Raw genomic sequence first — 24949 nt, forward strand, 5'->3', positions numbered from 1 at the left:
GAGTTGTTTCATTTAAAATTAATTGTGGTAATGTACAGAACCAAAATTAGAAAAAAGTTGTCTCTGTCCAAATATTTATGGACCTAACTGTACATGGGGGTAATAACAGCTGAATGCACACAGACATAGTTCTCATGCTGCTATACGAGGGTGGGATTATCTCATAGTTTAAAGTTTAGGGGAGCAGCCACAGCCTTTGCCAGGTCTATAGTACACACCCACTTCCAGGGTGCTATCATTCATTCGACTATCTAGTAATCAGTCCACATTGTGGGTGTGGTGTGGGCGGGACCACCACTTTGTAAAACTTTTATGTCAAAGGTCTTGTTGCAAATGTAGTCTTCTGACTAGATGTCAGATAATTGCAGCCTGATACAAACGTAAGTAAATCTAATTTGTACAACAATGTTGTTAATCAATCCACACTGGCAAATTTATGATCGATCAATCAGGAACTAGTGAGTGGTACCCCACTAGGCTCTCCTCCATAAGAAAGCTTGGTGGTGTGCCGCTTGCTCACTTTGCCCCTCTCCTAATAACAGAATGGCTTAATGTGTACAGCACTTGTTCATCTCGCACAAGAAACCATCACAAAAGATGGTTTTCGACAATGAATGTCTATACAAAGTTTAAGGTTATTGTGACAAGACAATTAGGTCTCAAACATCCAAGGTATGAACATTCTCTCAATGTTACTGGGATTGTTGCAAAAGGTTAGCAATACAATCTCCTGGCTTCTATTGAATGATAATGCAACTTTAGGCAAGTATGATGCAGTGTTCTCCTTAGCCCCTTTTAGCCGGGTGCAGCACCCAGATTTTTCCACTAACCATCCTGCTGTTTTTGGGTGGTTACGAGTTGGGTCACAATACGGGGGCTGCCACCCACCTACATTTTCTTCCCACCGGCTTACAAAATTTCTGGGTTAAACACTGATGATGGATCTGACTTTATAATAATGGTGGAATAATTACAAGATATAGTATTTTCAATTGACAAAGCCTGCAAGTCTCTTACTTTTTTTGTATTTTACATTTCCAATTTTTTTTTAATTGAAAGGGGAGATCCCTTCTCTTTTGCCTGAGGGGGAGGACTGAAGAGGAAACCCGATCTCTTGAGCATGCGCAGAAGCAGCTTTACTGAAACGTGCAGTAAAAAAACCAAAACTCATTAACAGTAAGTTGCATCACCTGATCTCACGCCTGCGCAGTGCAAGATCGGGTGATGTCACAAGAAAAAAGAAGATGGAGGCACCTAGTGTCCAGATGAAATCGGGAAGAAGGAAAACAGAACGGCGTGGGGTCGATTAGACCAAGATCACAGAGGGATTAACTGCTATCCACCTGTAAAGGCAGTGAACACCTGTTGGTTTAATTCCCATTTGTTGTGTTAAACTAGTCATCAACTGAGAAAATCTGCCTAGAGATTCAAAAATCCTTTTAACTGTACAGTGGATATACAGTTTATGTTCTACTCTGACCAGAACAAAATGCTATCTATTAGTTTGGGTACCCATATTCCATCCTGGTGATTCAATTAAAACCACCATGACGGCATGGTTTCCTGAAGACCTAAAAGTTATTTCAAAGGGTTCCCCTATGGAAAAAAGGTTGCGAAACACTGGTCTGACCAACAATTCCAGGAAATAATGAGCCCAATCCCAGGGAATGTGAAGGGAACTTTGTAGGTTGTAAGAATGCCACTGGACCCACATAACAACTGGGATTGCTACTTTTATCATGTCCAGTACCTTTATGCCTTGAGTGATATCTTGAGGCCATCTTTGCTTGATGGCTAAAGTCATTTCCCCCAAATTTGTGAGAAAGATATTTTGGCCTACAATCTGATAAAGTAATAAAATAAAAGTTTTTTTTGTAATCAAAGTTTTTTTTTTTTTTTTTACAACAGTGACATTTGTAAGTTCCCTAAAAGCTTTTCCTTTGATAGTACATATAGAAGGACATCACTGAGGTAAGATATGACAGGCAAAGATACACTATCACTTCAGTTAAAATCTTGCAGATTGCCCAAAAGCAAAGGCAAAAGGCACTCCCAAAACCAAATTCTTTGTTTCCTAATTACTGGAGACCTTAGAAACTTCTGATTCATGGTATTAACTGAAATGTCAAAGTAGGAATCCTGGAGATCCAATGTTATCATACAGGAATCCTTCTAGTGATTCAAACATAGTAAATATTTTTACTCTTGAGTTTCTTTTGATCTGTGAACTTGTTCAGCTTCTTCAAAATTATCATTCTGATTTTTGCCCAAAGGCGTTTGGACTACAAACGCAGGTGAGTAAAACCCCTGGGAAATTTGTTCTTTCTTCTTATTCTTATGGAAGTGTAAAGGATGTTCTTCACCTCTACCATTGTTCAGATTTCTTCACATTGGAGATTAATCTGTTAAAAATCAGACTTTTTTGTCTGAACTCTTGACCCTGCCTGATTTTCCCTGATTGTGAAAGATTATGGGTTCCACAAACTAATTTTCATTTCCAAACCCCTTTTCCCCTTGCTGGAATTTCTTGCTAATTTTTGCTGACCTTAAAAGAACTGTGGGCTTTCATGGCTGGATTTATACAGAACGCTTCCGTCAAATGGAATGGCATATATTGTATTCATCCCAAAAAAGCAGCCATATGAAGTAAGCAGTGCACCCATCTTAGCACAAACACTGTCTGATGTAACCATTGCATTTGTGAGAAGCAGCACTTGTGTTTGCCTTAGAAATCACTGACTGAGATTATAGAATTTGCTTCTTGAGGGTACCATGGGACACATGCCAAGAGGCTTCCTATGCAGACATAAATGTTTCTGAAAAGTAACACTGGGGTATGCATTTTTTGTTGAGTTAGATTTGTTTTTGTTTTTTTTTTACTAATTTATGGGTGGTGAATCCAGAAATGACCACGGTTTTTTGCTATCACATCCAGTTTTTACGATACAGGGTACCCTCCATTTATATAAAAAAAACATAGAAATTTTACATACAATGAAAAAATAATGAAATAATAACTTGAATGTACTGTTCTATATGGGTACTTGTATGTGTACATTTCTTTTGTTCATACAAAGGATTTATTGTTACTCTGACATTTTTTTTACAGTAAAACATTTGAAAATTAATCGGGTAAGCGGATAAGGTAAATGTTAACACTTATAGCTTTTCCTGGAGTGTTTAGTGTTAGGACAATCCCACCGTATTCTCCAACAATAGTCAGCCATCATATGTACATTCCATCTACCCTGATACTGTCCTTCCATGACCTTCAAATCTTGGTGGAATCGTTCACCTTGCTCATCACTGACCGCACCAAGGTTTTCCGGGAAGTTAGAAACATCTCTGCCTGCCGCCTGCCCTGACCTCTGCCTGGACTCTGACATCTCCGCCTGCTTTGACCTCTGCTTGGACTCTGACATCTCTGCCTAGACCTGGACATCACCGCCTGCCTGACCCCTGCCATGGCTTCAAGCTTTGTAGTTTGTTTATGTAGTCATGTTTAAGCTGATTTTTGTGTTTTTCCTTTAATTTTATTAAAAGTAATTTTTTTTTTAAATGATTGTGTGTTTCAAACATTTTTTATATTCATAATATCTACTAGAACCCCTGTTCGGACATATTTCTGTAAGTTACAGGTCTACAATTTAAAAAAAAAAATTCATGAAAAATAGTGGTTCACTTTTGGTACAGAAATCTAGACCTCAGTGTAACGCTCAGGAGGTTAATAAAATAATTTTAAATTAAAGCCTTGTCCTATTTTTTACTTATATTTTAACCCTTTCAAGGAATGAGTAAAGGGAATTATGTACCCCTGTACTCATTCCCCAGGGGGGGGCGGTGGAGATCTGGGAGTCTCCTTATTAAAGGGGGCTTCCAGATTCCAAAGTCCTGCTAAAAATGTTTATAAAAGCCCCCATTGTTTTCAATGGAAGCATTTTCCCGCGTTTATCCAGCGTTTTAATTTTTTAAATGTTGCAAGCAACGTTTAAGATAAGGCTCAAAAAGGTGCCTGAAGGAAACGTCCTGGTGTAGATTAGCCCATGGGAATGCAGTCCGTGTAGACTAAAGCTGCATACACACGTCCAATAATTATCGTTAGAAACGACTGATGAACAACCGATTGGCCAAAAAAAAGTGACCAAGGACACTGCCGAATGAGGATTGTCGTTGGAAATAAACGACCGCCACGGTGGATCTGATTGGCCGACGATCTTTCACCATCTATCGTGTGTACAGTATCGTGTCGTTCAGTGATCGTGCATGTTTCTGCGGTACACTTTCTACTTTACATGTCCCTCCCTGCATCGTTCAAACGATTGTATCTAGCGTGTGGACGCTGTTGGTGGATTATATATGAACGATCATATTGTTACAGCATGTACAGAATTGTGCACAATATGATTGTTCAAGTATAATCGTGCATAATCGTTGATCGGTCATAATCGTTCATTTTCTAACAATAATTATTGGAAGTGTGTACCTAGCTTTAGCCTAAAATACATTTGACATGTGCTCTTTAATCTTCATGTGAAGTCCAGGGGTATGTAACAGTGTTATGTATCTTTTTATAATGTATCTTTTATGTATCCTTTTACAATGTATCTTTTTATGTATCCTTTTATAATGTATCTTTTTACATCTGTTTGGAGGCTGTAGAAGCTCTACACAGTGCTGAAAAAAACCGAAATTTTTCCTCCCATTGACTTTAATGGTGTTCGAATTCGATGTTCGACCACCCGAATTTTTTTTGCTATATTCGAGTGAATAGCTGCCCAATAGAATAGTGAGCTATTCGACCAACACTAGTCAACACAGATGACCCAATTGTGTTAGTGATATTGCAACAACTCAATTACTCTTCACAAAGAGAAACTGAATAGCCAATTGGGACTGACCCACATATATTGCCATTCTTAAGGAAGATTCACTTTAAGCTCCACTTTAAACTATCGATGGATAGTCGTCATTCAGTTGAGTTAATGATTGGAATTCCCAATTCCTCCAATAAACCAGGTATGTAATGGCAATACACAAAGCCACTGTCAGCTCTAAAGTACTGGAGAAATGCAATTTCTCTGGTTCGAAAATACGATACCTTTGTTCCTTTTTCAAGTAAGTTTTTCTCACACAGTCTTGATGCTAGGAGTCCTGAAGGCTACTTTGATAGTCCCAAATCAGGCGCGAAATCACTCAACTCATGTTGATTAAATCGATAGAAAAAACACTGACATGATAGAAGAAAACGAACTGCACTTTCATAATCAGCATACCTATTTTAGTGTAAATAGGCTTAAAAATTGAAGTCAACAAAAAATTTGTTCAAAATTGTTCCCCAGTGTAATATACACCAAATAATAAAAGAAACTGTGTTTTTGAACTAAAAAATTGGTCACTGTGGGTGTAATTACTCCCACATCATAAGTTAAATATAGAGAGGCACAAAAAATAACCTTTGAATATTAGACCAATGATTATAGTCCACAACTTAAAAAATAGTTCAACATATTTCATAGTAGGTTAGGTTGAAATTTTGTTCAAAGCAATGGTGAAGGTGATTAAAGTGCACCTTGACCATTACTTAGTTTCAACAGTCTAGCTAAGTCGGTAAGGGCATGAGTTAGATACAGAATTGGTTATTTAATTGTCAGAAGGATATATGTTTGTAATTTGTATTTAAACATTTTCTGAAAAGACAGGTAGTCGTCAATGCTGATGTCAATATGGCAGCCTTAGCATTCTAAGACCTTCTTAAAAAGTTTTTTCTATCCAATGTTACCCTAATTTTCAAAAAAAAAAAATTCGTAATTTTTAGAGACTAGGGAAAGGGCATTTTTTTTTCCATTTTGGCATTATAGATAAATATTCTTTTCCTGGATATAAGGAAATTAGCACTTTTCTGGTTTCTTAGACTCTTAAACGCAGAATGGGATGAAAATGCTCTCCTTTGTTGATCTTGCAAGGCTCTATACATAAGGTCCTGTGCTGCATGTGTGGAGTATGTAGGGAAGTGGGTGTCAAGATTTTTTTCTGTGACATAGATATTTTTGCAAAAAAGAGATACCCTCTCGAGAAAAAAAACAAAAAAACAAAAACATACATGGAAGGCATATCCACCTTTCACCTGATCATCATCTAATAAATTTGCCCCACAACTGAATGAAAGCTACTTCTGTGTCATATTCTTTTACAACTGGGAAAGAAGCAGTGGTGGACAGGAACTGAACGTACAAGTGACCCAAGATGAAAATTATTACCTTAACTATAGATGATGTGGAAATACTGCTCGAGAGGGATTTCTTTTAAAGACTAAAAAGCAGATATCTCTTTTTAAGTTCTTAAGTTTTTAAGAAACCTGTCATGTAGGATGCCTGGACTACTGCTGTGTTTTGGGGCACATGCCAGCTGCTTCAGGACCGACCGTGGCCCAAACCAGAGATAAAAACCACAAGAAGGTAAGGGAAGAACTTCCAGCTAAAGCTGGAAAGATAAGCTAAAGCAAACAATGGTCATTCTTACTACAAAAACCCCTCCTTTCTCAGGGGATCCCTGTAGAAGGAGAGCCCAAATTCTCTAAGGTCTGATAATTTAATATATGGTTTAGGGCGGTTTAGTACTATTCACAGTTACCTGTTGTTATTATGCGGGTGCCACCAAGTGGTTGGAAGAATGCCAGCTACCGGAAGCTGTGTGGAGGGCCACTGCCCTCCTGCTATCAAACGTTGCAAAAGCCATGTAAACAACAGAATGCAAGACTCTGTCACTAAAGCTTACAGTATAATTACATACAGTGTAAACTTAAATGTTGCAGCCCTAGTCTATTCTACCCATTTTCCACCCTACACTGACCTAAACACACACCTAACATAAATGTTTAGTGAATATTGTGAGATGTGGAATATATTGCATCCTACACCACACTTCTGGCCTTCTGTGGGCTGTGTCCTAACATTATAGATGTAGAGGCTTAGGTAAAAGCTAATCAAGCAGTCTATGCTTAATTGGCTTTCTCTATTCTCTAGGAACTTTCTAACTATGGAAGGAACTACATTGGCCTTACGCCAATCCATTGTACCAAGCCAGTGTTTAAAGAGTTTCTAAAAATTAGAAACAATGGCTTTGAAATAGCTGAGCTCATCAGGTCCTGGTGCTTTGTCAACATTAATTTTGTCCGATTGTTTTTCAATCGCATCAATTTTTAGCCATTGTGGATCGTTTAAGGTAGTGACTTTGCTATTAGAAATTTGAGCTCTGCCATTTTCCTTTGTGTACACAGAGCTAAAAAAGTGTTTATTAAGTCTGCCTTTTGTTTATCCCCAGTTACCAACCCTGAGATATCCTTTAACCTCCCTGGCGGTATGAATACTAAGTATTTTTAAAAGTAAAAGTGGTACATTTAAAAATGCTTAGTATTTTACATTTTCAGCCTGGTCCCGCCTCGCAGATCTGATCCTTTTGCTAATAATATAATTTAAAAATCTTTGGGCCTTACTTTCTTTTGTAATCTGTCATTTTGAAGTTTTGCACATTTTATGTACTTTTTACATATTTTCTTATCTTCTTTGTAGTTTTCAAATCATGGAAGGTGATCCTTCATTTTTATTTTTTTGGAATGCCCTTTTCCAAGCCAGAGTCTCTGAAACGTATTACCCATTGGAATCTATTTTTCAGTGTCTTCGTTAAGAACGGACTTGAAACATTCAAAGTTCTGTTCTGTGTTCTCTGAGGATAATATTCTCAGCCAAAGTCATGGAGAGCCACCTTTAATAATGGAAAATTTGCTCTTCTAAAATGTAATATTTTTTATCTCTCATAGAGTGCAGGGATGACATCAGGAGTCCAAAACATCCCTAATGTTTTCTTATAAAAATCCCTTTGCCCACACTGTGCTATAAAATAGGGGGTTTATCAGAAAAATGTAAAATCGTAAAGCTCCACATTCACATGAAGACAAATGCAAGGCAACCAATGAGTGTTCATGCACACAAAAATGATGATTTGGCAGGCATATTGGGTACCAGAGCCAGGCTGAGAACAATATTTCTAAAACCACCTTTTATAGGTATAGTTATAGTTAACTCTAAAATCTGCTGTTGCTCCTATGCTCAGTGTCAATCGAAGAAAATTCAGGGTACTGTAATTTTTTTAAGTTTTCATGAGCCCATGAGGGTTGGCACATTTGGGATGTATGTACTCTACACAACCTCATCTTTTATATTTTATCAAACATTTAGGACTTTACTGGCTAAGGTAGAAAAAGGATTATAGGTCTCAGTGTTCTCCCCAGAAATTTTTTTTGAGCTTGGTGGTGGGAAGCTGTAGCCAGGTGGTCAAAAAGGGGGTGTGGCAAAAGACGGCAAATTTAGTGCTCCCAGTTGTTTATGCCATGTTGTTATACTGGGTATCCAGTAACCTCTTATTGTTTCAGTGTTCTGCCATACCCCTATATTTTTTTCCAACTTTGTAATGCCTGCCCCATTAGTATATCCAATTTTTCTATTCTATGTATTTTGCCACAACTGTGCTATGCTGTGTATTGTGACCGAACTTCCTAGTGTTTTTAGGTTTTAAGAGTGCAATCCCTTGTAGTAGTACTAGTATTATTATAATGAATGGGGTGTAACAAGTTAGGCTTAGTTCATATTAACAGCAAAAAACATTTAGCCCTTCTGAGTGACATCTGGCAACCGCTAGGCACCTAGGATTGGTAACAGGCAGTAGGTGCTGGGCTTTTTCAGAGCTAGAAGTTTTTTAAGCAGTGGTTCATCCCTCTCATCACTGTTCATATTCATTAAAAAAAAAACAAAAAAAAACTGGTCTGTGAAGTTTATCCCCATTGTGTAATGATGTCATTGGCAGCGCAGTGTGATAGGTGTGTGTAAAAGCTGCTTGTCATATTCTGCAGCCTAACAACTTGCTGTGTTTAAACCTTCATACCTCCTAAACCGCTGGTTGTAATACCCTGAAATTATTAAGGTACACGTGGAGGCATAGGGAACAAACTGTAGGTGCAAGTGGGGGACACTTCTGGTTAAACCCTTATAAAATGTAATTAGTATGGCATTATGAGAACATAAATCTCTACCTAGAAAAGTTTGCCGCCTGCTCTGTTACACATATCTGTCTGCATCTCTGCCTCAAACCCCAACTTCTCTAGAATTAAGAGGTACAGGGAAACAAAAATATAGGTGGAAGTGAGAGACATGTGTGGCTATCACGTTTCATCCCCATGGCATCATTACAAAAAAAAAAAAAACTGTCAATCAAAATGCACTTTCTTGTTACACAGGATTGTGCCTTTCCTATTCCTCAACCCCATTACATTTTAGTGGGCAGAGTTTATGTTCTAATGATGCCATAGTGATGAAGTTTTAGGGGGATGTTAGTCACAGATGTTCCCCACTTGAACCTATATTTTTGGTTTCTTACACCTCCCCATTCCCCAATTGAAGTTCAGAATGTTAGTTAAGAGGACAGGAATGTGTAACAGGGCAGGGAAGCCTATTTTGATTGGCTGAGTTTTTTATGCTCTAATGATGCTGTAGTAATGAGATTGTAAGGGGAGAATGTGCCCGACACTTGCACCTATATTTTCAGTTTTTTCCCCACCACCTCAGAGAAATTGGTGTTCAAAGAAGAGAAGCAGACAGTGGTCTCATAGGTAAAGATTTGTGACAGGTAGGTATACATTTAGGGGCCCCACCCCAATGCTCCTTGCTATGTTAATGGCCCTGGGGTCCCCAATTTGCATTTTCAATTTAAGACTCCTAGTTGCACTTTCCTCTGAAACAGCAACCCAAATGTTCAATTTTCATAACTGTTTAAATTTGTAACCCCATATCTTGAAATTCTATAAAGCTAGGGAGCTGAAAGTGTAGTATCTAATATCTATAAGGGTCTCCTGTGCACCCTGAAAATTACAAGTCATTGTGACATACAGTTTAGGAGATATGGAAGTTTGTAGACAAAGCTGTGAGGATGCAGAACGATGCTATCAGATGGGGGCGGGGCTGCCTGTTTCTCATTCACATGAAAGCTGAACTCTGTGCTCACCTCTTATTGCAGCAGCAAGCCTCTGAACGGATGACAGCTGATCACAGAGCAGCCTCACTGACATCTGTGCAGAGGATGGGAGCTGCTGAGGAGAGGTGGGCACAGCAGCCGGGCGGAGCAACCGGCTAAAACCCTATGGGGAAAACCATGGGACTGACCATCAGTCAATGTGAGTTCAAAGTTACATTCACTACTTTATAAAAATGGTCTGGACACTAGGAACAACATATCTTCCAGCAATAGGCCTATTATCCTTGCATCAGGAATTAAACCAAGCACTGAGAAAATGTAACCTTGGTGAGTATACATTACATCATCAGTACCTGAAAAAACTAGTACAACAAGAAGGCAGGGAATTCAGAAGAAAACAAGACATGAACAGGCAAGGATACCACGGATGCAAAGAGTGAAGAAGCTGACAGCCTGGAGAACAGCACGTCTAGGGGCTGTAAACATGTGCATTATGCTGCGCATATTGGCCTATTATATAAAATGCTCAGTGGTTTGATTTTGTTGTAAAGATACTGCTAGTTTTGTTGACAATGTAATAAAAACTGTGTGCAGAAAAATGACATAAATAACTGGTAAATGTATCAATTGATTTTTTTTATAGACCACTTACCTTTTCAAAATCTTGGCTGTTAATCTCATGAAGCCAGCTAAGATGCTCATGAGCTTGCAGAAATGAGGCTAAGTGTTCATGCTGGGAAACTGGTTGTGACAAAAGTTTTCCACGCTTTCCTTTCTCTAAATACCAGCGAAACAGGAAATCTGAAAAATTCTAAAAAAAAAATTTCTCTAAATACCAGCGAAACAGGAAATCTGAACAATCCAAAAAAAAAAAAAAAAAAAAAAAAAAGGGACAAAATATTAATAATTTAGGAAGGAAGCCTGTTACGCTTTCTCAATGAATAACACTTTATACTCCAGCAGCTAACAGATCACTTATTTAGGACAATGATGTGATTGCATGTCTCAACTGTACACTTTTGAGATCAATCTGGAGTTACTAACCACTTTATCCGTCAAATGAATTAAAAAAGAATGATGTTTTATTTTAACTCATTTGCTCATTTGCACAGGAAAGATTTAAAATTAAAATATGATAACTATCCAGGTTATCATTTATAAATCTAAGACCACTGATGTCAGCATCAAAAACTAAAACATTGATACCTTGAAGCTTAGCGGGACGACCTTTAATAATATTTTACCTTTTATCTTGAATGTTTGTAGAACATGCTTCCCTGTTTGTAGAACATGCTTCTTGTTTTTGCAACAAGCTACAAGCCTACAAGTTATTGCGCAACAACACACAAGTATTAGAGCTTCACTTTTAAATTGCAATGGCACCTCAATGCACTTGTGTTGCACCTCATGTAGTGTTTAGAACTGGTGAAATAAATGGGCTACCTTAACCCCGAGAACGGTAATTCCGAGTGCGGCTCGGGGTAAAAAAAACATGCTAAAAGCGGTATCCCCGAGCCACACTCGGGGTAACTAAAAAACATAAAAAAAACTCACTTACCTGTCCCATCGGCATCCTGCCCGTCGGATCCTATCCTTGGGCCTCGTCCTCTTCATTCGATCTTCCATCGGCGTGTGCACTGACCTTCCCCGGGAATTTCCAGGTGACGTTGATGCATGCGTCCGTATGTGCGGGAGCGCCATGGGAAATTCTAATTATTTTCTATGGGCTTCAATACAAAATAACTGTATTGAATCCAATACAAAGTAATCATTATATATATCTCTCTCTCTCTCTCTCTCTCTATCTCTATATATCTATCTCAAGTTTCAGTATTTTTATGTACCCTTGTTTTATTAGATTTTTGTGTTTTTTTATTTAAAAGTTTATTTTTAAATGTAATAAATATTGGACATATTTCTGTGAGTTATGCCTAAGAATTATAGGCCTAAAATGTAAAATACATTTCCACGCAAAACAATTTATCACTTTTGCGATACAAATAATGACATAATTAGATCGCCAGGAAGGTTAAACAACATACATTGGGTCCGATTTATTTAGGCTATTTAAGACTTGAGAAACAACTATCATGGGAGACCCTGTGTGATCCACCAAGCCTCGAATGGATTTGTTACTTCTAAAAAAAAGTTAGTAGTGGTGTTACAAATGAGTCGAAAAATTATTTGGAACAAGATGTCATAGAAGGAGTAGTTTTTTTTCTAACATGCTGGAAGAAGAGTATTGTGGAAAACTAGTGTTTAATACTAATCTCTTATTGGTAATTTCTTTCTGAAATCTGAATCATGGTGTACTTTACTTATGTATTTGAACTATTTATAGATAATAATGGACCACTTGATTTGGAAAACATATTTCCAAACAACTCAGTTTGCTTAACAGGGGAATAAATACCCTTCACCTCTAAGAGGACATCACTACATTCCAGAACAAATAGCACAGAATGTTTTGGATGGTTAAATTAGGTCAATTCATTGTCTGGTAAAAGAAAGACAGCAAATACCCCAATTTTAAAACTTGCAGAGTTACATTATTTTTTGTATTCCCCATTATTCCTCCAAAAATCAGTCTGTCATGAAATCATTCACACAATAACCTGCTGTGTTCTACTCAACATCACACTATGCATGCTCAGGTTTGGCAATTAATCATTGTAAAATAGTATGGTTTGCAACTCATGATTTGAGAAAAACCTAGTGTTCTGCCGTTGAAAACTTATGGGAGGGGGGTTATCAGATTGTTCAAATCAGGAAATAGTCCTCTTCAAATCTGTGTGTATCTAATATTGTTCAGTACTTTTAATGCAGTGATTCTTAGTGAGTTAACAGGTCTGTATTCCCATCACTGTGTCATGGCTTTACTGCAGTAACGGGCTTGTGTCTGGCAGAGCAAGATAAAAGAGTGATCAATGATAGTCATTTGATCTCAGTGTCTTTACATTAAGATAGAAAAAAACTCAGATAACTGGTAAAGATAAAGAAAGCTGCACAGTCACAGTATCCAGGGGTAAAAATGTGCAACAGGTGCATACTGCAGTTCTGCATTTATAAAATTAGTTTAGAAACTGCAAATCTGAATTCCAACAATATTTAACTGGTAAAGAAGTAGTTAGTTGCATTAGCAAATGTCCTGCATAACACTGTAAGCCCTCATTCACATGAAGGCTCTGGCTTTGAAAAAAGAGCTTGCCATTACAGTTGGACAAGCAAATAGCTTCTGGGCTGGATGAGGTTAAGGCAGAAAGCTAGCTACCTTGCAATTGCTGCCTTTTTTCTCTAAAAATTGCTGGGCTAGTTAATTAAAAGCTGGATGTCAGCTTTAAAGGAATGTCTTTATATCATGGATTAATAAATACGTACCTGATCAGCAAACTGAGTCATATAATGTTGTAGCTTGTTCTCACTGTTAGTGATTTCACATATCTGCACCAAAATATCAAAATCACAGAATTTCTCAGCAAGACTAGATGCCCACTGGTGCTGTCCCAAAGTCACTACACAATGAAGAAAAACAAATATTGAAAACATGATGTTAGAATTTAAGAACAAAAGATTCCAGGTTTATTAATCGTTAACAGATACTACTTTTCACAATTTTCTTAGATAACCTAATTGGATACTAGATCATTTAATGCATTAAACACTGTAAAGTTGCAATTCTCTACTACCCCACACAAATTACATGGAAAGACCCCACACTAAACATATACTTAGAACAAGATGTTTGTAAATTGCAAAGGCTAAACTGCAGCTTTGACTAAACAGGCTTTTTAGACTCATTTAGAGTCAACATCAAATAGAATATCAATGTACATTAGAAACTGAAGCATTTCAGGTCGTTTCATTTCCTCACAGTAGGACATCCTGCATCATCTAAGCCCTTTCCTCCCCCCCACTTATTATTGATCAAACTTCAGTTCTTTATAGATACATGTTGTCATCATCATAGGATTTAACAGATTCATTGCACTTGTGGAGGAGAAAGTTGCAAGGAAATCAACTCACAAAGTGGCACTTAGGTAAACCCTGACAGCCTTTTACCATGAAGGACAATATTTTGGGTGGGCTACAGATAAACAAAAAGGAGGGAAAGCAACAACAAGCTCAAGCCAGGAAAAACCTTATCTTTGTGGTATAGGCAGTCAGCTTTCTTGAATACACCTTGGGAAAAGAAGACTTACAAGCTTTTAGCATAGTGGGGACAACCAACTCCTAAAGATACCTATATAATTTAGCTGCCAGCCTTCAACAGCCAGACAGGTATAGAAAGAGTCTGAAAATTTTTGGACCACACCATGACTGCCTTAATATTTTTTTTAGGCCAGAGGGTATTTTACAGCCACATGAGAAAATGGGGTTTTGCTACATTAGATCGGACATCTGAAATGGAAAGCCTGAGAACCAAGATAGATCAAAATACATCCTTTTGCAACTTTTGAAGATATACATAAATTAAAAGCATACACCATCCGCTATTTGTATTACATGCAGCAGTGCTTGGTCCTTAACCTCCCTGGCGGTCTGAAAATGTCAGTATTTTTTAAGATAAAAGCGGTACATTGTTTTGCATGGAAATTTGTTGTTTATTATTGTAGGCCTGTAATTCTGAGGAATAGCTCCCGGGTATGATTGTTTGAAACACAAATCATAAATTATAATAAATATTTATAAATAATAATTATAAAAATAATGAAATAATAAATAAACAATACATTTTATTTAATAATTTATTTAAATAAAAAACACCGACATTTGTCCAAGCAAGGGGGCAATATTACTGATAAATTAGTATACACTGCATATTGGTCTAGTAGACATCCCAGGTATGGAAAATTTTGAAACATGGGACTGCACAAAGTCCAACATCACAATCAGGACACCTGGTTTCCTTTCTGATCTTCCTTCCACTGTTATCTCTTTAAGCAACAAACCACACACATCCTTGTAGGTGCTGGCTTTTTCTTGGTTGGTGGGATGTAGTCTATGAAGTGACGATCAGTCAGGTGTTCCAGGTTGACAACTGCAACAGCACGACGTCCAGGGCTATTCACAACCATTGATGGTGTTTGGTGGTTCATGACAATACACTCACAGGCCAATCACTCTTTTATTTGAAGAGAATGTAGGCATTCCACAAGCTTTGCTCAAGAAGATGCCTAGAGATCTTCTTGTAGTATTTATTTTGCCGTTTCTTCATTGCTGGGTAGAATGTCATTACTGGACAAAGCTGTTGGATGCATGAATAGATAAAGTTTTGGATTCATTATTTGGATTTATTTTTTATAACTGCATCACTGTGATCAATCTGTTAAATACAGATTACAATGTAATCTGCTTTTAAATTTCCCACCAGGCAACGCCTCCCCAGCATACTGACACTTCACGCATCACAACGATCAAGCCGAGGATGCGATGCAGAAGCCGGGTGGGGATCGCTGGAGGATGCCGCTGGATCGTGGGGAGCAGGTAGGATTTTTTTCAACGCTACCCCTAGTTTGGCTCGTGGTTACCATTTTTGGTACATAAAATTCACCCTTAGCCACACTTGGGAATACCACCAGGGGGGTAATCAGGTTCCGATCCAACAGGACTAAGACAACAGTAGAGAGATCAGATATTTGTCAGATAAATACATCATATCTGGTCAAAATTTTCAAGCAGACCTACAACTTAGAGATAATGTAAGCTGTCCTTGCTTATTTACAAAGAAGGAATTGCCTGCATGTAAAGCTGATTTTCTAGTTTCAGTATTATAGTTCATACAAGTATTGAGTGCAGAGATCGACCAAGCAAACCACTAGGCAGGCAGTAATTTTAAAACCAGGTCAGAAACAGCAGGTTACATCATCTGTCAATGGAAAGCCCATTTTGAGTTTTCTGGTCACAGGGTTCAAAAATCTCTTGCTGTGGGACCACTTTTACCCTTCCTAGCTATAACCCAGTGTGACTCGGGGTGGGAAAAGGATGCTGAAAGCAGTAACCCCGAGTCATACTCGGGGTAGGTAAACCTTTGGAAACAATAGTAAATACAACGATTACCTGATCTGCTGGCATACCGCATCAGTCTTCGTCGCAATATCTGTCTTCTTCCTTCCTCCGGCGTCTTCTGCACACGATGAGTCACTGGGGAGTTCCCGGTGACGTCATGCGTGTGTACACTGCCAGCGGGGCGGGGCGAAAAAATCAATTCTGATTGTATTGCATTCAAAACCAAATAACTGTATTCAATGCAATACACATTGGATTTATATGTGTAAAAGCAGTACATTGTTTTTCATGAACATTTATTTTACAGTATAATAATTTTTTTAAATTTATTAAATTTTTACATGATTTTGCGTTTCAAACCTTTAATGCACTCATACTATTATCCTTTACCGTAAAATAAATTTTTATGAAAAACAATGTACCGCTTTTAGACATATAAAACCAGACAGAAGTGAACCACCCAGGTGGTAAAGTAAAATGGTGGCAATACTGCAGTATTATAATATAGCTAGAAGACTAACAGAAAGCCTTAGTAATAAACCCTATAAGGACCAGCAAAAAAAGTGAATAGCCCAACTTACAATATAATGGGAGTCTGCAGAGTCCACCGGGAATAAAAAGTCCAATGGTTTGGAAAGGGTCACCTGTGTTGACCACACACAAGTTTGGAGATTTGGCTTGTTATCAAATGCACCTGCAGCAATGTGTGCAAGCATTTTCCAAAATGCTACTGAGATCATCATGGACTGGGACAACATAGTGAAACATCCAGCCTACAGCCCATCAGGAAAAAACTCTGCCCTTAAGCTGACTGGACAGACTACCAAAATTGGAGACATGTAGTCTAAAAACTATGAGCTTCTTGCACACACAAATCTTTATCCCAGGGAAAGCAGGTTCAAAGGGCTTTTCTGCAGTTGCCGGGTACATCTTTGCTCCACTGTACTCTTTAATTTAGTTTAATATATATAAAAAGTTCCCAGTCTATTGTAGGCAGCAGTATACTACATATTCCAGCGGTCGCCAACCGGTGGTCCGCGGCTCTGGCCGCCGCACCCCCGAGCAGGGTCAGAAGGACCCCCATGTGGGCGGGGGAGGGATGCGGAACAGCCAGGGCCGCGGACCACATCCCCCATACAAATCCCTGGATCAGGAAAGTGGGCAGGATGTGTCCCTGTACAACACCTGCCCACTCTCCTATCACAAGCTCAGATCTGCTATGGGAAGTGGGTGGGGTTATGCCATCATGACATCCCTATGGGGGAGGTTTCTCCCCATTGAGTGACACTCGGCTCTCTGCGCATGTGGGGTCAGATGCCCGTAATTTTTGTGGTCCACAGGACCAAAAAGGTTGGCGCCCACTGACATATACAATGGTCTAACCAGAGTGATGCGTCATTAATGTAATTAATGTAAATAATCTAAGTAAAGTAAAAGTAAATTGCCTTTTTACCCAGCCCTACTACTCTCCTTCTTAACTTGCCTTCTGTCATACAATGTTCACTTCTTATGTCAAGTTATTATTTACCTTCTTCTTAATCCTACCAAACATAACACAATATAATTAAACATAATAAATCTCCTCATAAAAATCTCCTACTCATTAAATTGTATGTCCCCTCTTGGATTTAAACAGTAAATCTGTAAAACTGTGTGCTTTTTAATCCTTTAGGATCTTTTTTGAATGTGGGGATGATTACAGCTTTATCTCAATTTATTAGAAACTCAAATGTGAAATAAAATATAAACTGTAAATCTGGTATATATCGTTTTGGTAAATGCCCAAGTCTCTGATCCTTATTAAATAGGGATGGTTTTAACACCAAACACTTTAATCCTGTTTCTAAAGAAGGTGTTGCAAACTAAAAGTTTTTTTTTTTTTTTTTTTTATGTGTTCCAGAGAAATTGTAGTTCAAAGAAGGGAAGCAAGCCCAGTAGCACAGTTATACTTTTGTAAAAATTAAGTATAATTTTTACTCTCTATGTGGCCCCGGTACTCCCCAGTTAGTATTTTAAATTTCTGGTTCCTAGGTAAAATCTCTGGCTACTTGCTGAAAGACCAACGATTTAGGAGATATGAAGGTTTGCAAATCTTTATAGCCCTAGCCCGTTATAGCCCTTAGGTGCACAACTGAAGTTGGAATGCTGGTTAAATTCACGCTGGCAGTAGGGTTGCCTTTGCTGCTTCCTCATGCTAGGAAAGGCTGCCATTTACAAAAATAATTGCCTGAAAAGGCCTAGCAGTTAAGCCTGTTACCAATCCCAGGTGCCCACCAATTGCCAGTAGATACTTGGGAGCAGTAAATGACACCGCTTTTGCTAATGTGATCTAAGCTTAACTTGTTACACTACATTGATTACACTAATAAATAGAAAAAAAAATATAGTGAGGAAGAATAGGGCTTTTTGGCAACAAACCTCAATTGTGCAATAGTTTTATAGCACAACCTGTGCAAAAAGTATTTTAACAATATTACTATTACACTACTAAGTCATTACATTCTTAAAACCTAGAACACTAGGAAGTTAGGTCACAATACAAAGAATTGGACCATTGAACATACATGCAACAAAGTATATGGGGGAAGGTAGAAAACGGACACAATAATAGGGGTTACTGGATTACCTATGTAATAAAAAAATGGAAGCGCTAGTTGCAGCTAGGGGATGAAAAATAAAAAAAAAAACAAGCGTGGTGGATGGTAAAAAGGGTTACCAGGAAGTTAAGTCATCAAATAAGGGCAGATGACAACTTCTAAAATCGTACCGGTGAATATCAGACTAGACAGCTCATTGTGGCCAGGGTTCCAATCTCACAGCCTTCAAGAGCACTATACTGCCAACAGCAAGCAAAATTCCCTTTTCCAAAACATACCTGAATGGAAGCTCAGAGCTAGCTTAACCCCCCTAGTGGTAGTCCCAAGTGTGACTCAGGGTGGGAAAACTATGCAAAAAGCGTCACACTCGTGTTAACTTTGGGGGTCCCCCTTACCTCAGCCCTGCGCTCCAGCGGTGATCGGACGATCCCGCTGTGATTCCGGGGCGCCAGATTACTATGTAATCTGCTTATAAATTTTTTTTACAGTAAATTACACATAAAAACATAAAAGTATAAAAATACATTTTAGTACACCAAGCATTATTGCCCAGTGTCCTGATTTACATTTTGCCCACTATTAGCCCTGACCTTGATCTGACCTTTTGATGACTTATAAATCACTTCCTGAATGTATCATTTCATCACTTTGTCTTTGACCTTGATTGTTCCTGACTGTTTGCTGGAGACTGCATGGCATCCAATCGGCATCTCGCCTGTGCAAGCGCTGTTTTGGAGGAATTTGAATACAGTGATAGCGATTTTTGAGTCCCTTGTGGAATCGAGCGATAGTGATTCACCAAGAAATTTGTCATCCGACAGCGAAAGTGAACTGAGCGACGATTCTGAACCTGTGCGCACATGGTGTCCTATTGACCTTGATGTGGACCAGGCAGCACCGCTTTCCATTTCCGGCGCACCTGGGATGAAAATTGAGGCTGAATGCGACGACCCCCTAGCATACCTGAAGTTGTTTTTGACCGATGAATTTATTGAAAAAATTGTTGCGGAGACAAACAGGTAAGCCACTCTTGTGTTTGCTAACTTTTTAAAATTTTTTGCTAAATTTTTTTATGCAAATGTGTGCTGCTCTGTGTTTGCTCAATTTTTTGCTAATGTTTTTTTTATGCCAACATGTATGCTGCTCTGTGCTTTTTAAAAAAATTTTATGCCAACATGTATGCTGCTGTGTTTGCTAACTTTCTGAAATTTTTTGCAAATTTTTTTATGCCAACATATGTGCTGCTCTGTGCTAACTTTTTAAATTGCATTATTGCCAACATGTATAATGCTCTGTGTTTGCTAACATATTACTTGCAACCTTCACACTATAAAAGAACATCCTAAAATACATTTTTTATTTTGTTTTATGCAGGTACACTGGACAACAACAAGGTGCTCCACACCTGAGCTTTGCAAGTAGCAGAAAGTGGGAACCTGTGACCAAGGATGACATTTGGCTGTTTTTGGGCTTGGTGATCCTGCAGGGAGTTGTGGGCAAGCCCGTGCAAAAGTGGTACTGGTCCAGGAACAAAATGATTGCCACTCCATTCTTTGGAACAGTCGTGCCAGAATACCGATTTTCCCTCATCATGAAGCACCTGCACTTACCAAACAATGAAGAATTTGATGAGACTACCCATCCTGCACCAAAACTGAAGAAAATTTGGGAAGTGCCTCTGATGATTCTACAAAATTTCCAGCAAACCTATGTGCCAGAAAGAGATGTCAGCATTGACGAAAGTCGAATGGTTTACAAGGGGAGGCTAAGCTGGGTGCAGTACATTACGTCACGATTTGGCGTGAAGACCATTATATGCTGTGCGAATCCTCATCTGGCTACATATGGAATACGGTACTGTACACTGGAAAAGGGACACAGTTCAACCCCAGATAGAGCCATTATGGATTGGCAACATCTTCAGTGCTATCCCTCATTGAGCCATTGCTAGGTCAGGGCTAGTGTGTCATAACTGACAATTTCTACATCTCTCCTGAGCTTTATGAGTTCCTTCTGCAACACAGAACAGATGCCTATGAAACCGTTAGGGCTAACCTGCCATCATTGTTTGCAAAAGGGAAGCTGAAGACAGGAGAAATTGTTGCCTGGCAGAAAGGAAAGATGATGGCCTTGAGATGGCGTGACAAGAAAGATGTGTGCCTGATGAGTACTGTCCATGATGCCTCCACCGTTATGGTGGGCACAAAACGTGGGAAAGAAGTGATGAAGCCACAAGTGGTCATTGACTACAACAACACCATGGGAGGTGTCGACAGAGCTGACTAAGCTATGACATTCTACCCAGCGATGAGGAAACAGCAAAGGAAGTACTACAAGAAGATTTTCAGGCATCTAGTTGAGCAGGGCCTACGGAATGCCTACGTTCTGTACAAAAAAAATAGTCAGAGGCCTGTGAATCATTCAGACTTCATTTTTCAAGTTTCCGAATCCATAGTCAAGAACCACCAAACATTAGTGGCTATGAATAGACCTGGACGTCATGAATCCACCATTGTCAAGCCAGAACGCATGACCAGTCGTCACTTCCTTGAATACATTCACAAACCCAGAAAAAGGCAGCACCTACAAGGATGTGTGTGGTTTGCTGCTCAAAGACCGATGACAGAGGAAGGAAGAAACGCAAGGAAACCAGGTTCTACTGTCCTGACTGTGATGTTGGGCTTTGTGCAGCACCCTGCTTCAAAATCTACCACACCCGGGATGTCTACTAAAAATGTAAATATCTTTTCTCTGAAATCTGCATTAAATTTATATTATTATTTATCAATAATATTGCACCCTTGTTTGGAAAATTTTAAGTGAGAAAGTTTTGATAAAAAAAGTTTTTTTTTGATAAATTACATTGTCGTGGTCTAATATTTCATTATTTTTTCAAATAATAATTTATATTTATGTATTATATTATAATTTATGATTATAATATAATAAATATAATTATTATACCTGGGAGTTAATCCTAAAACTTACAGGATTGGATTATCTTTCCTCTGCTAGGCCTGCTACTAGACTTTTTTTTTTTTGGACCTAAGAATCAAACGTTTGCAGGTTAAGATCTAAAGATTAGAACTGTGTCAGCTAACCAGCAGAAGCGTGTGCTTTTGCATATCCATTTCTGTGAATCAATATGCTAAGAGAAGGAAACAAGATTTTTATTCACAGAAATATTACTTTTCCTTAAATGCCCGTAGACTGATGAGTTTATCTTTTTATCACTCTGCTCTTTCCTTCTATTAGCACGCAAGCAAACCTTTTTGGCTCCTACTGTGATTCTCCCTTATTCCTGAGCTCTGATGTACAGGGACTGAAAGAGTAATACAAAGTCAAATTTACATACATTAAAGAATATATTCTGATACAGTAAAAAATATAGAACTACATAATTTGTGTCTTTATATCTTTCTGGAGCTCCAAGCATTTTGGAAAACCTTTAGTGATTTCAAAAGGTTAATTTTATGTCCTAAGAAATTTTCAAATTACAAAAAAATAAATTTTAATAATACTTACAAAAAGGAGTTAAAAGTTCAGACCTCTTCTGTACATACTCTGCTTCAAGAGCATTGTATCGTTCTTGGTCAGTAGGCTGGTCCACAGATTTTAACTGAGTGACATAATCGTCAAGAAAGTAATTCAACAGGGCTGACAACTGTTCAATGAGCTCACTGCGGAGAACAGAATCAGCTTGAGGGTAGACTTTCTGAAGAATTATGCAGTGCTGACGTGCGATAACAGTACGAATACCAACAGAAGCTGTGAAACAAAAATTAGTGGAAAAGGTTCATAAACTTTTTAACATATAAAGTAGTAATAAAGATGTATTCAGAGTATGTATACTAAAGTATTAAAATATTTTTAAACAAACAAAGGCCCCCATTTACTTTGATATTTATAAATATTCAAAGGGGGAGGGCAGAGTAATTTGGTTTTTAAAGGTAAAGGTTTTTTTTTTATATCTGTTAAATAAAATATCTGTAAAATATCTATAAAATTATTGATATCGGTTTGTATTTACAACACAGAAAGTTGTCCCACAATATTTTGAGCAGTTATCAGATATCCAGGTGAGAGAAAAGCCCTCAATGGCTGGCTTTTTGTTTTATTTCAAAGAAATTTGCTTCCATTCCTTTTGAATCTTTAGGACAAGAAATTAATGAAATGCCCCTAGCGGGGCACAGACAGCTAACGAAAGAAAATAACATGATAATCCTCTGTTATATACAAAACCAAGAATGTTTTTTTTTTCTAGACATATACTTTACCAAAGCATACCTTACCCACTGAGGTTGTATTTCAAGCCCTTCACATCCCTCCCTTTTCACTATCCTTGCCAGTAATTAAATGGCCTTATATAAAATAAAGGCCCAAAGATACTTTTCACACCAGCAGTGAATTTTAATTAACCTTACCAGTAACATGTCACCAGCACATGTGTATGGACCTCTCCGTGAACTGTCCATAACATGGACAGTAACTCCTATGAGACCAGTATCTAGTGTACACTTACCAAACATTTAATTAAGTACACAATGCTAGTACTAGGAGGGACTCCTTTTGGCATATACAGCTAAGTGCTGGAAACAGAGATTTTGGTACATTTCAACATATTAGCATCACACAAATGTTGGCTAAACATTGATAATGCAAACCTTCTGTTCTACTAAATCCCAAAGGTGCTCTTAGTGGATTGGTATCTAGTGAACGTCTGAATACAGTGAACACATCATTCATGTTTAAGAAATCAGTTTGAGATGATCTGAGCTTTGTAATATGGGGCATTATCCTGCTGGAAGTAGCAATCACAAAATGGGCACACTGTGGTCATAGAGGGATGGACAATGATGCCCAATTCGTACTCAGCGGTCCAAAGCGCGCCAGGAAAATATCCTACACACTGTTAACAACCATTGTTTATTGCCTCTAAACATCATCCCTCTTTTATGAGTAATCACAGTGCTGCATGCATTGAAAGGCATTTTCTAACTTGTGTTATATTTCAATATTTGCTTTTGTTGGTTCCGCAATAGAATAAGGTAAGTGTTCTGTCTTTCTGTGGGTCTAGTGCGAACAAATCTCTTCATGGATGTCACGTATATTTCATGCATAATTTATACACTAAATAAATACTTATACTGCAGAAGAATTATGTAGAAGGACAGGCCTCACCTTTAGAATATTACCGTAGAGCAGCCATTCTCATCCAGGGTTCTGTGGAAGGGGTTCTATAAGCTTGTGGGAGAATGATCTCCCATAAGATGGTGCCTGTATAGTAACATCCTATTTAATGTACAGCGCTGCGTAATATGTTGGCGCTATATAAATCCTGTTTATTAATAATAATAATAATAATAATAATAATAATAATAATAATAATAATAACATCACTTGGCAGAGCCACCTGCATTAAACCTTTTAACTACCTGTAAAAATGACATTCCGACTACTACTGTAAGGGGACAATTCTCCCTACTGACAACCAATGCAAATAGCATTTTCCCATTAATTGATTATACAAGTTTCCCCTAGACTTGAATATTATTTTAAGGGCTCCTCAGGGGTAAAAAGGCTTAGATTAAGGTAACATTAAAAAATGCAGATGTTAGAGGAAGACTTGTGTTCTGCAAGGTCATTAAAGCTATAAAGTGACTACATTGGACATGAACCTTCTCCTTGATCTTTCCTCTGCTTGACACTGTTGGTCACCCCTTCTAATACAAATCATGGGCTCCATTAGTATCAGTGACACTGCTCTCTCTTGGTTTGCTTCCTATCTGTCTGACTGGTCCTTTCAAGTTTCTTTCAATCGTAAATCCTGCTCTCCTACGCTCCGCCCTGTTGGTGTTCCCCAAGGGTCAGTCCTTGGACTGGTTCTCTTTTCTCTGTACTCCTCCTCTCTCACACAATTTATCTGTCCACCCCTGACTTGTCTCCTTCAGTCCTGGATAAGGTCTCATGATGCCTGTCAGCCATTTCATCATGGATGTTAGACCGATTTCTGAAACTCCTGGATAAAATTGGATTAAACAGAACTCTTCCCCCCTCTCAAATTCCAAATCTCCCCGACATATTCCTAACTGTTAACAACACTGTTTTTCTCCCCTCCCCTCAGGCACGTTGTCTTGGCGTCACCTTTGATTCTGCCCTTCTCATTTACCTCCTATATTTAGAACATTTCCAGGTCACTTTCATCTATGCAACATCTCCAAAATCCGCCCTTACCTGTTCCCAGAGACCACCAAACTCCTTGTACACACTCTTATCTCTCGTCTGGACTACTGCAACATCCTCCTCTCTGGTATTCCATTAAA

The 24949-nt window shown here is 38.3% G+C and overlaps 1 protein-coding gene across 1 annotated transcript in view; it reads right to left on the reverse strand.

Annotated features, from left to right (window-relative positions):
- NUP133 (nucleoporin 133) overlaps positions 1–24949 on the reverse strand; it is a gene marked incomplete in the record, with an annotated part of 161866 nt that overhangs the window by 62834 nt on the left and 74083 nt on the right. The window contains 3 exon segments of the mRNA XM_072409194.1: positions 10676–10834; positions 13402–13535; positions 22152–22394. Of these exon segments, the coding sequence (XP_072265295.1) occupies positions 10676–10834; positions 13402–13535; positions 22152–22394 (536 nt within the window).

Source organism: Pyxicephalus adspersus, chromosome 4 (genome assembly GCF_032062135.1).
Source record: "Pyxicephalus adspersus chromosome 4, UCB_Pads_2.0, whole genome shotgun sequence".
Taxonomy (NCBI): domain Eukaryota; kingdom Metazoa; phylum Chordata; class Amphibia; order Anura; family Pyxicephalidae; genus Pyxicephalus; species Pyxicephalus adspersus.